The 11,964-nt window shown below is 41.4% G+C and overlaps 1 protein-coding gene across 1 annotated transcript; it reads left to right on the forward strand.

Moving 5' to 3' along the window:
• The first annotated feature begins 1,606 nt into the window (after nt 1–1,606).
• Nucleotides 1,607–7,637, forward strand: NDUFAF4 (NADH:ubiquinone oxidoreductase complex assembly factor 4). Its single transcript, XM_060167527.1, has 3 exons — nt 1,607–1,891; nt 2,425–2,528; nt 5,730–7,637. Exons 1-3 carry the CDS (start codon nt 1,756–1,758, stop codon nt 6,015–6,017), a joined length of 528 nt encoding a protein of 175 aa, XP_060023510.1. The 5' UTR covers nt 1,607–1,755; the 3' UTR covers nt 6,018–7,637.
• Nucleotides 7,638–11,964: the final 4,327 nt, after the last annotated feature.

An 11,964-nucleotide genomic window follows, 5' to 3' on the forward strand; every position in this document is an offset into this window, starting at 1 on the left:
ATGAGACCACATATTCCTCATTCTCAAAGTCAGGAGACCTCCCCGACTACACAAGCATAGAAAGGCTCCTTGGAGGTCAGAAGGGGAGTGATGCCAGGTGATGTTGTCTATCCATATGCCTCTTCGGTAGAATCCATCTTGGTTAAGAGATGTGTGTGCACACATGGGAAGATCCTGAGATATACCAAATACGGACTTTGAACCAGGCAAATCAGATTGATTGGTCAAAGGAAACTCGGAACAAATGCCCCATAAAAGTGATTCAAACTGCCACGAGGGTGCGACTCTCTCTGAACCCACCCGTGTGTCTATCCACATGTACTGTACTCTTTTTTTCTCCTAATAAATACTTTACTTGTTTCACTACTTTCCGTCTTTGTGGGAATTCTTTTTCTGCAAAGCTGTAGAACCAGGGCCTTGTCACTGACCACTGGTCTAGTGGCTAGGATTCGGTGCTCTCACTGCCACGACCAGACCTCAATCACTGGCCAGGAACTGAAACCCTGCTTCAAGCCGCTGCAGGCCGAGGCCACCTGCATTTCACTAAGGAGAGCTGAGAACACTAAAAACAGATCTTGCAGCCACAGTCTGAAAAATACTGTAACCTTCGGAAACTGTGCTACTTCCTAGTGGGTTCTTTGATTATGGATTAATGACAATATTTCTAAAGAATCTTAAAGAAAAGCAGCAACACAATAATCCATTCAGAAACAGGAGGAGGAAGAGGGAGAGAGGGAAAGAGGGAGAGAGGGAAAGAGGGAGTGAGACAGAGAGAAAGAGAAAGGAAATATGTACAGCACTCGCTTTTTTTGTTTGTTTTTTCCCTATTTTCTGTTTCTTTCATTAAGTTAAAGTAGGTCTCCCTGGCTTAAAAAGAATGAGGAAAGCAGAATAAAGGAGAAATAGGCTAGGGAATGACGCGGTGACTCAGTACTTAATAGTATGGAGATATAACACAAATTAGTATCAAAAATACACAAAGAGAAGGGAAAGGGCAGCATAACGGAAATCGATACAATTAGATCAAATGGGTTATGAGAGAGGGATGTAAAAGATTATGGAAAAAGAGAACACGGCTCAGATTCAAACTCATCAGGTAAGGGGACAGGAAAATAAGGCACATTTAAATAAAAGAGTGACAGAACAAATATTCATGGAGAATGATTAAACTTTCATTATTTCCTTTCACAAAAGCAGGAAAGGGCCATTTTAGAATCTTCCGTTACCCTGGTGCCATTAGTTCCATTTTTCCTGGCTTCCTCTTTGGTTGCACTGACCTGTGAAAGGACTTCAAGGTCAATTTGCTTAGACTTTCTCAGCCCGCAACTTTGGAATCACGAGGGAAGCTTGAACCAATGCCGGGACTCACTTGGGAGGAATTAAATCAGAAAATCTGGGGTGAGGCCCAACGTGAAACTGCTTTAAAACTTCCCGCCCGACTCCACCAGTCTCCGGAGAGGTGATCCATCGTGTGTCCGAACCTTAAGTCCCGCCCCATCTCGCCGGAAGCGGCCACAGGGGGGAGCACATCCACGCCCCGGAGGAAGGCGCGCTTCCTTTGAGATACTCTGGGCGGAGACGCTGCATGCGCCCTCCCGACCGCTGGGGGGCGAACGGCGCGCAATCAGCGTCCGCTTTCCGGCGCGCGGCCAGAGCGACCCCAGACAAGCTCATGCTCCGGTGCGTCCCGGAGGTCGCCCGCGCCGGTGTTTAACCACGTGTGGTGTGAATTTAAGGGCATCATGTTATGAAGAGATGGGAGCTGCGGTGACTCGCGCAATCAGGAATTTCAACCTAGAGAACCGGGCGGAACGGGAAATCAGCAGGATGAAGCCCTCCCCCGCTCCGAGGCACCCCTCCACCAAGAACCTCCTGCGAGAGCAGATGAGCAGTAAGTGGTGCCAGGGCGCGTGGGGCCTTGCGGTGCGGGCTCCCTGTGCGGGCTGGGCTGTTCCACGCCGGTGGACCTCCGTCCAGTGGTGGGGGTGACCGGGGTCGGCTGCAGTCACTCGGGTCAGCCGAGCGCGGGAAGGGGGAGCCACCAGGCCGGTGACATTGAGACAGTCCCCTTGCGCTCGCGGTGGAGGCGGCGGCTCTGCCTACTTCGTAGTCATGGAGGTGTTAGCTTGTGCCCCCGCTGCCCCCGCCCTCCCCGGCTTTTGTCTTTAATGCTCAGTGACTTGATACAGGGAATCAAAATCAGAAGGGATCGTGTGCAAGAGAACTCTCTAGATGTCTTCACAGATTGATAGACACCGAGCTTGACCTAGCATTTTGAGTTACACTTAAAACATGTTCTGTAGTGTTCGAGTGATTGTTGATTAAGCAAAAAGTTAAAAGTGACTGCCTTGTGTTAAGTGTTTAGGATCTTAGAGGAAACTTTCTTTGGCTTTAAATATTGTGACATTCTTTTTCTTTCTTTAGGCCATCCAGAAATTAAGGGAGAAATTGCTAGAAAAGATGACAAACTGCTGTCATTACTAAAAGATGTGTATGTCCATTCCAAAGATCCCGTGTCTTTTGTTCAGGTAATGTGTGTTTTAATTGAGTAAATACATAATTTAACCCTTTGGAGCTCCAGGAGAATGACCAAGAGAAGTGTGGCAAATAGTAAAAAAGAGTGAGTGCTCTGCAAGTGTAAAACTGTCAGTGTGCTTCTGACCAGAATGCAGAGCATTGGCAAAGTTGAAGTACAGCAGTCTAAGCCAGACACATATGCCTCCGTTCATTGGATATTTTCCGAAATTCTAAAAGACTTGTGAAAGTATTGATTGTGTGCAACTCGGTGAATTATTTGGTATTATTTCAGAATTTGTAAGATTTGGTAAGGTACTTCTAGTGATTGTCATTGGAATGACCAAAGGAGGGCTTTAATACTATTTTCTCATACTTCAGTGGATTGAGGTATGTTTTAATATCAGAGATTCCTTTAGTGTTGTGTTGTTGGTGCTTGATTTTTTTTAATTTTGTTTTTTAAGAATATTATTAAGATAGAATACGTAAAGATAGGGAGATCACAGAATACACTGGGAACGGGAACCTGTATGTAAGTGCCAGGCACAAGTGCTTTGCATACAGAGAAGAACAAAACATCTCTAGTCCTTGATTTCACGGTGCTTATAGTGTTGTGAGGGACACAGGCATTAAACAGATGAGCAACCATAGGTACATAGTTACTAATAACTCTCTGAAGGAGAAATATAGGCACAGTGAGCATATCAGAGGGACTTTTTTGAGACTGAAGGATCAGGGATGGTTTCTGAGGAAGTGACATTCAAACTCAGGCCTGAAGGATGGGTGGGAGTTAACCAGATGAATTTGTGGGGCAGGAAGGTTCTAAGTAGGAGGAAGAGTTTGATTGAAGGAGAGGGAATTGCCAATGACAATTCCTATCTTTCCATTCTAAAATTCTCTGCTTGTCTCTGTAGATAGGCAATAGACGGTTTGCACAGATAAAGTTATTAGTATGATTTTCACTAGAGAAGAGATATAAAACTCATGTACAATAAGGTATGTAAATTGTTGCACACAATAGCAGTTATAGAGTTCGATTATCACCATATACTCATAAGAAATATATGTATAGGGGTTGATGTTCATGTTCTTTATGTTATTTTTAGGCAGGAGTTAGATAATACTTCTAAGTATTGTTTCTCTCACATGTACTTATTCATTCGAAAATTGGCTCTTGGGGAGCAAAAAACACTTCTTATGTATAAAACACAGAAATGTAGTTATAATACATAGGATACATACAGTGGTATTAAAATTTCTTGGGGGGGTATTAGGAAAAATCTGAAAAGACTCACGCAGAGTCATAATGAAGAAAAGGTTGAAGTGCCTATTTATGTTCTTTGTACCTTTTTTTCTTTTGGGCAGTTCATAATTTTCTTAATGATTTGTGATGTCCCTGGACATCAGTGGAAAGTGAAGAAGTTGTTAGGAGTATTTCAGGCCAGAGTTACAGTATGAAGGTAGGAGAGAGTGTGATGCCTTTAGAGTTCAGTACAGCTAGGAGAAAGTATGAGGGATGAATTTGGGAGAAATGAGGTGGGGTAGAGAGTAATAGGGGCCAGATCATGAAGATCCTTATTTGTCTTGCTAAGGAATTTGGGTTTTATCCTGAGGGCAGTGGGAAATCATTGAAGAGTTTCCTGTCGAACAGTGACATCAGATTTGCTTCATTCTGGGGACAGTTTTGAGAGTGGGCTGGGAAGGAACGAAATGCATTTTATCTAGTTAGAGGAGACCAGGGTTTTGCAGTAGTTCCTGCAAGAGACGTTGGCTTGAACAAGGGTGATTTAGTGACTGGGAGAGAAGTGAACGGGTTTGAGAGGGACTTTGGTAGTATCAGCAGGATTTGGTCGTTGATTGCCTATAATGAGAGAGAGGGGGAGGTGTAAGGCATCATGTAAGAGAAGCTCTGGGTTTTGGAGTGGGATATGGGAGGTGGGTGGTAATGGTCACCGAGCTAGTGGATATGGGGATAGTATTGGATTTTCAGAGGAAAGGGATAAGTTCAGTTTTGGACATGTTGATTTTGATGTGCTTATAGATTATCCAAGTAAAGATGTCATTTGTCATTTGGGAATTTGGATCTGGAAGTCAGGAGAAAGGTCGAGGTTTGAGATCACATTCGAGAGTCATTAACACGTAGATAATAGTAATAAGGGGGTGTGTGGGATTGCTTGGGAGGAATGTGTAGAGTGAGAAGACAGCCTGGGCTAGAATTTGGTGCATACTAACATTTACGGGGCATCTGAAGGGAAATAGTCCACAAAGGAAACAGAAGGAACCACTACAGAAACAGATGGAAAACTAGGAGAGGGGTGGTATGGAAACCAAAGGAAAGATAGTTGTGGGTCCGTGGGAGTGGTCAGCAATGTCAGGTGCTGTAGTGAGTTCAGATAAAGCCTGAAAAGTGTCCTCTGGATGCAGATCTAATCTTCTGGATTTGAGATCACAAGTATCTCTTTTAAAGTTGAACTAAAAAGAAGGAAACTGGTCATAAAAAAAGTGTTGGTGGGTGTTTGTAAAATTTGGTGACTATAGCATTTTCATATTTTGACCAAACAGCAGTAATAGGCAGGGTGCATTTGAAAGGAAAGGTAAAGAGGGATGGTTGGTGTAGCTGATAGAGGAATGGAATACAGAGCACAAATGCAAGGGTTAAGCTTGGGCGGGACAGACAGATGGAAAGATGGGTGTTATAGGTAGTTTTACTTATATTTATTGCGGTCTTAGAGGCATTAGTTTATTTTCTCTGAAGAGGCAAGATCTCTAGCAATATTTGAATTCATTCAAGGTGTTTGGAGGCACTGAATATGAAATACAAAACTAGGAAACAGAATGGAGATTATCAGGTACGCCATTAGAGCAGCATCAGAATCCTGCCCTTCTAAAGCAGTTTTTTATCTTTTCTAATCAGTGCATTATTGTTGTTCTTTTAATATATATGAAATAATGTACTAAGTGGATGGTATACATTTGATTATTATTTTCTAGAACTACCTAAATTTTCTAATGATTGACTTATGGTTATGAAACGGTGATATGGCAAAAGTGCCATTGAACTATGACTCATTATAATGAGAAAATATAGTTTAGAAAATCATGGGTAGTATTTATTTGAAGAATAATAATAGAGATTCTAGAATCATGAAAGTAGATGTCAAATCCTTGCTCTCATCTTGAAAGCTTATTTTTTGGTTTTTGTTTCTTGATACTAGGTAAAGGATGCTGGAACACCTCAGAAGCCAAAGGAGTTCAGGTTGCCAAAAGACCATCATTCTGACATGATGAATGTTAAGAACATTCCCAAAGGCAAAATTTCCGTTGTAGAGGCACTGACACTTCTCAATAATCATAAACTTTATCCAGACACATGGACCGCTGAGAAAATAGCTGAAGAATACCATCTAGAACAGCAAGATGTAAATTCCCTTCTCAAATATTTCGTTACTTTTGAAGTCAAAATCTTACCCCCTGAAGGCAAGAAAGCAATACAATCAAAATGAAGAGAATCTTGAAATAACTTTTCCTTTATTTACTCTGCATCCCTGTACCCTGTTTATTTTCTCATTTTTAGCATATTAAATTATATAAATTACCAAATGTGTTAAGCTCCCTCCTTGTGAGAGCATGCTATATATTGAGCTCTGCTGAATTTTCAGGATTGCTGTTAGAATTAATTTTGTTCTCTTTTAAACTTTAATTTGGTTTAGGCATATGTTCTTATGCAATAACTTATTAGCATGACTAATCAGCACATGTATAAATTTATTATAAATAAAAGAGTTATCATACTTTAGGCAAATCATATCATCAGCCTTTAAATTGATATATAACCTCTTGGGAAATGTCCTGAATCCCTCGTTTAACATTCAAAGCTTCACCTTCCAATTTTGGTGGTTAGTTTATGTATGAAATAACTTTTTAAAAATATAAACAGGAATTGGTGTATTTAAAATTTTAGCAGTCTCTGCTTTGACAAACAGGTAAGTTCAAAAACTTTCAGAGAGACAGGCATAGTGGAACCTATCTGAAAAAAATAACTTTTCTCTGGACTTAGCATAGAAATACAAGGAAATTTTAAAGAGTGGATAAATCAGAGAACTATGGTAAATTGAATTTGGTGATCAAATACATATATTATTTTCTAATTTAAATTCTGGTTGAAAGAAGAGAAAAAGTAGCAAGTAGAAATATAAAGTGGGATCACTGGAAGGGAAATTGCTGCTTCATCCATTTAACAAACTTCTGAGCACAGTGTGTCTTAAGTGAGGGTCTTAAGTCTTAAGTGAGATTGTGTAACTTGAGCTCTGTCATATTACTACCTGTGGGATTTTGGGTAGATTGTGTAACCTCTTTGAGATTGAATTTCCCCTATAAGAATTATAGTGCTGCCTTATTAAATCAAAGGGTTACTGTGAAGATACATAAGATAACAAAGGACTACAAAGGACTGAACAAATTCGACTCATTTTTTTCCATCTGAGAAGAGCAGCCTGGGGAGGTTTCATGACCTAGCTAAGATTATTCTGTAGTTTATGACATAGCCAGGCCCAGAATTTAGGCTTTCAAAGTCCTAGTGCTATGTTTTTTTCAAAAAATATATCTCAAAAGTGTAGAAGGTGTGAGTTGTGGGAATATTCAGAGAATGTGGTAAGAAAAATTCCAGGTTATCAGTGTCTTTCTGAGGGAAGACAGGCATTCCCTACTTTCCAGGGATTTCCCTGGAAATGGTATGGAAGTTGCTGAGGAATTCAGCATGATGATGGAATGAGGCATTTGTAATGTTGAGAAGAGAAAAACTGACTGAGATGGGTAAGTTTTAAGCTGTATTCAAGTGCAGTCCCATTATGTGAATAAACTATACCTACCTATATTTGGTTCAAAACTAGTTCTTTTAAGAAAAAAAGAATTCTTAATATAAAATTGTATTTTAAAACTCCGATAACTCAATTATCAAAACTGTTTTCTTTTACCAAATAAAGGTCAATACTTGTACTTGAATCACTAATACTGCTATTTCTGAGCCATCTTCCCTATTCAAATTTGCACTGTGATTAGGCGGCTGTAAATATAGCTGTTGTTATGTGTGTCACATGATAAAATAAAGTACTTCCCATATCATTCATTGGCCTATTACTGCTTTTTATTACAGGTAGGAGAGTGTTGGGTAGTAGTGGTGTCACAGAAGGCATGGAGTTGAGATTCAGAAAAATCTAGATGTAGATCTCAGCGTCCCTCTAGCCACGTGATGTTAGAAATGTCCTCAACTGTAAAACAGGTAATTGCTAACATCTTAAAAGCAGTTACTGTACTAGGCATTGATCAAGAAAATTTAATAGGCATGAGGATAAGTACTGTTAACCATATTTTACAGGGAAAATTGAAGCATAGAAATCTAAAGTAACTTTTAAAAGATTACCTAGCAAACATTGGAACCTGGATTTAAACCCTTGTAGGTTATTTTCAAAACCTTGTGCTCCTAACTACAACACTATGTTGTCTTTCTGTGGGATTATAAGAATTAAGTGAGGAGGGACCTTCAAGATGGCAGAGGAGTAAGACGTGGAGATCACCTTCCTCCCCACAGATACATCAGAAATACATCTCCATGTGGAACAACTCCTACAGAACACCTACCGAATGCTGGCCAAAGACCTCAGACTTCCCAAAAGGCAAGAAAATCCCCACGTACCTGGGTAGGGCAAAAGGAAAAACAAAAAAAACGGACAAAAGAATAGGAATGGGACCTGAACCTCTGGGAGGGAGCTGTGAAGAGTGAAAAGCTTCCACACACTGGGAAGCCCCTTCACTGGTAGAGACAGGGGGCAGGCGGGGGGAAGCTTCAGAGCCACAGAGGAGAGCACAGCAACAAGGGTGCAGAGGGCAAAACGGAGAGATTCCCGCAGAGAGGAATGGTGGTGACCAGCAGTCACCAGCCTGAGAGGCTTGTCTGCTCACCCACCGGGGAGGGCAGGGGCTGGAAGCTGAGGCTCAGGCTTTGGAGGTCAGATCCCAGGGAGAGGACTGGGGTTGGCTGTGTGAACACAGCCTGAAGGGGGCTAGTGTGCCACAGCTAGCTGGGAGGGAGTCCGGGAAAAAGTCTGGACCTGCCTAAGAGGCAAGAGACCATTGTTTCAGGGTGCACGAGGAGAAGGGATTCCTTCCCCATGTTCCCACAGAAGGCACAGCACTGCCTAAGTGAGCTCCAGAGATGGGCGGGAACCACGACTATCAGCTTGGACACCAGAGAAGGGCATGAAATGCTAACGCTGCCACCAAGAATCCTGTGTGCAAGCACAGGTCAGTATCCAACCCCTGCCCCCCGCTGGGAGCCTGCGCAGTCTGCCACTGCCAGTGTCCCGTGATCCAGGGACAACTTCCCCAGAGAACACACGGCACGCCTCAGGCTGTTGCAATGTCATGGCGGCCTCTGCTGCGACAGGCTCTCCCTGCATTCCAATTATGACTACCATACCCCTCCCTCTCCCCAGCCTGAGTGAGCAAGAGAGCCCTAATCAGCTGCTGCTTAACCCCCTCCTGTGTGAGCAGGGAACAGACTCCTGAGGGTGGCCTACATGCAGAGGTGGGGCCAAAACCAAAGCTGAACCCCAGGAGCTGTGCAAACAAAGAGGGAAAGGGAAATCTCTCCCTGCAGCCTCAGGAGCAGCAGATTAAATCCCCACAATCAACATGATGAACGCTGAATCTGAAGAATACCTGAGTAGACAATGAATGTTCCCAAACTGAGGTGGTGGACTTTGGGAGCAACTGTAGACTTCAGGTTTGCTGTCTGAGACTGATTTGGTTTTGATTTTTATATTTATCTTAGTTTAGTTTTTAGTGCTTGTTATCATTGGTGGATTTATTGTTTTTGTTGCTCTCTTCTATTTTTATTTTAATAATTAAAAAAATTTTTTTACTATTTTTTTATTATTATTTTTTTCTTTCTTCTCCCTTCTCTCTGAGCCATGTGACTGACAGGGTCTTGATGCTCTGACAGGCTTGAGCCTCTCAGGTGGGAGAGCCGAGTTCAGGACATTGATCCACCAGAGACCTCCTGGCTCCACGTAATATCAATTGGTGAGTACTCTCCCAGAGATCTCCATCTAAACTCCAAGACCCAGCCCCACCCAATGGCCAGCAAGCTCCAGTGCTGGGCACTCCATACAAAACAACTAGCAAGACAGGAACACAACCCCACGCATTAGCAGAGAGGCTACCTGAAATCATACTAAGTTCACAGACACACCAAAACACATCACTGGACTTGGCCCTGCCCACCAGAAAGACAAGATCCAGCCCCACCGACCAGAAAACAGGCACCAGTCCCCTCCCCCAGGAAGCCTACACAAGCCACTGAAACAACCTCACCCACTGGGGGCAGACACCAAAAACAATGGGAATTAACGAACCTGCAGCCTGGGAAAAAGAGACCCCAAACACAGTAAGTTAAACAAAATGAGAAGACAGAGAAATACACAGCAGATGAAGGAGCAAGGTAAAAACGCACCAGACCAAACAGATGAAGAGGAAATAGGCAGTCTACCTGAAAAAGAATTCAGACTAATGATAGTGAAGATGATCCAAAATTTTGGAAATAGAATGGAGAAAATACAAGAAGCATTTAACAAGGACCTAGAAGAACTAAAGAGCAAACAAACAATGATGAACAACACAATAAATGAAATTAAAAATTCTCTAGAAAGAAACAATAGCAGAATAACTGAGGAAGACTCAAATCAACAGAATTAGAAATGAAAAAGGAGAAGTAACAACTGACACTGCAGATATACAAAGGATCATGAGAGATTACTGCAAGCAACCGTATGCCAATAAAATGGACAACCTGAAAGAAATGGACAAATTCTGAGAAAAGCACAACCTTCCAAGACTGAACCCAGATATAATAGAAAATATAAACAGACCAGTCACAAGCCCTGAAATTGAAACTGTGATTAAAAATCTTCCAACAAACAAAAGCCCAGGACCAGATGGCTTCACAGGCAAATTCTATCAAACATTCAGAGAAGAGCTAACACCCATCCTTCTCAAAGTCTTCCAAAACATTGCAAAACATTGCAGAGGAAGGAACACTCCCAAACTCACTCTATGAGGCCACCATCACCCCGATACCAAAACCAGACAAAGATGTCACCAAAAAAGAAACTACAGGCCAATATCACTGATGAACATTGATGCAAAAATCCTCAACAAAATACAGCAAACAGAATCCAGCAGCACACTGAAAGGATCATATACCATGATCAAGTGGGGTTTATCCCAGGAATGCAAGGATTCTTCAGTATATGCAAATCAATCAATGTGATACACCTTATTAACAAATTGAAGAATAAAAACCATATGATCATCTCAATAGATGCAGAAAAAGTTCTGACAAAATTCAACACCCATTTATGATAAAAACCCTGAAGAAGGTAGGCATAGAGGGAAACTACCTCAACATAATAAAGGCCATATATGACAAACCCACAGCCAACATCGTCCTCAGTGGTGAAAAACTGAAACCATTTCCACTAAGATCAGGAACAAGACAAGGTTGCCCACTCTCACCACTATTAGTCAACATAGTTTTGGAAGTTTTAGCCACGGCAGTCAGAGAAGAAAAAGAAATAAAAGGAATCCAAATCCGAAAAGAAGAAGTAAAACTGTCACTCTTTGTAGATGACATGATACTATACATAGAGAATCCTAAGTATGCTACCAGAAAACTACTAGAGCTAGTCAATGAATTGGTAAAGTAGCAGGATAAAAAATTAATGCAGAGAAATCTCTTGCATTCCTATACACTAAGGCTGAAAAATCTGAAAGAGAAATTCAGGAAAAATTCCCATTTACCATTGCAACAAAAAGAATAAAATACCTAGGAATAAACCTACCTAAGGAGACAAAAGACCTGTATGCAGAAAACTATAAGACACTGATGAAAGAAATTAAAGATGATACAAACAGATGGAGAGATATACCATGTTATTGGATTGGAAGAATCAACATTGTGAAAATGAGTCTACTACCCAAAGCAATTGACAGATTCAATGCAATCCCTGTCAATCTGCCAATGGCATTTTTCACAGAAGTAGAACAAAAAATTTCACAATTTGTATGGAAATGCAAAAACCCCAAACAGCCAAAGCAACCTGGAAAAGAAAAATGGAGCTGAGGAATCAGGCTCTCAGACTTCAGACTATACTACAAAGATACACAAAAACAGAAATATAGATCAGTGGAACAGGATAGAAAGCCCAGAGATAAACCCCCACACATATGGTCACCTCATCTTTGACAAAGGAGTCAAGAATATACAGTGGAGAAGAGACAGCTTCTTCAATAAGTGGTGCTGGGAAAACTGGACATCTACATGTAAAAGAAAGAAATTAGAACACTTCCTAACACCATACACAAAAATAAACTCAAAATGGATTAAAGACCTAA

Source organism: Lagenorhynchus albirostris, chromosome 12 (genome assembly GCF_949774975.1).
Source record: "Lagenorhynchus albirostris chromosome 12, mLagAlb1.1, whole genome shotgun sequence".
Lineage (NCBI taxonomy): Eukaryota > Metazoa > Chordata > Mammalia > Artiodactyla > Delphinidae > Lagenorhynchus > Lagenorhynchus albirostris.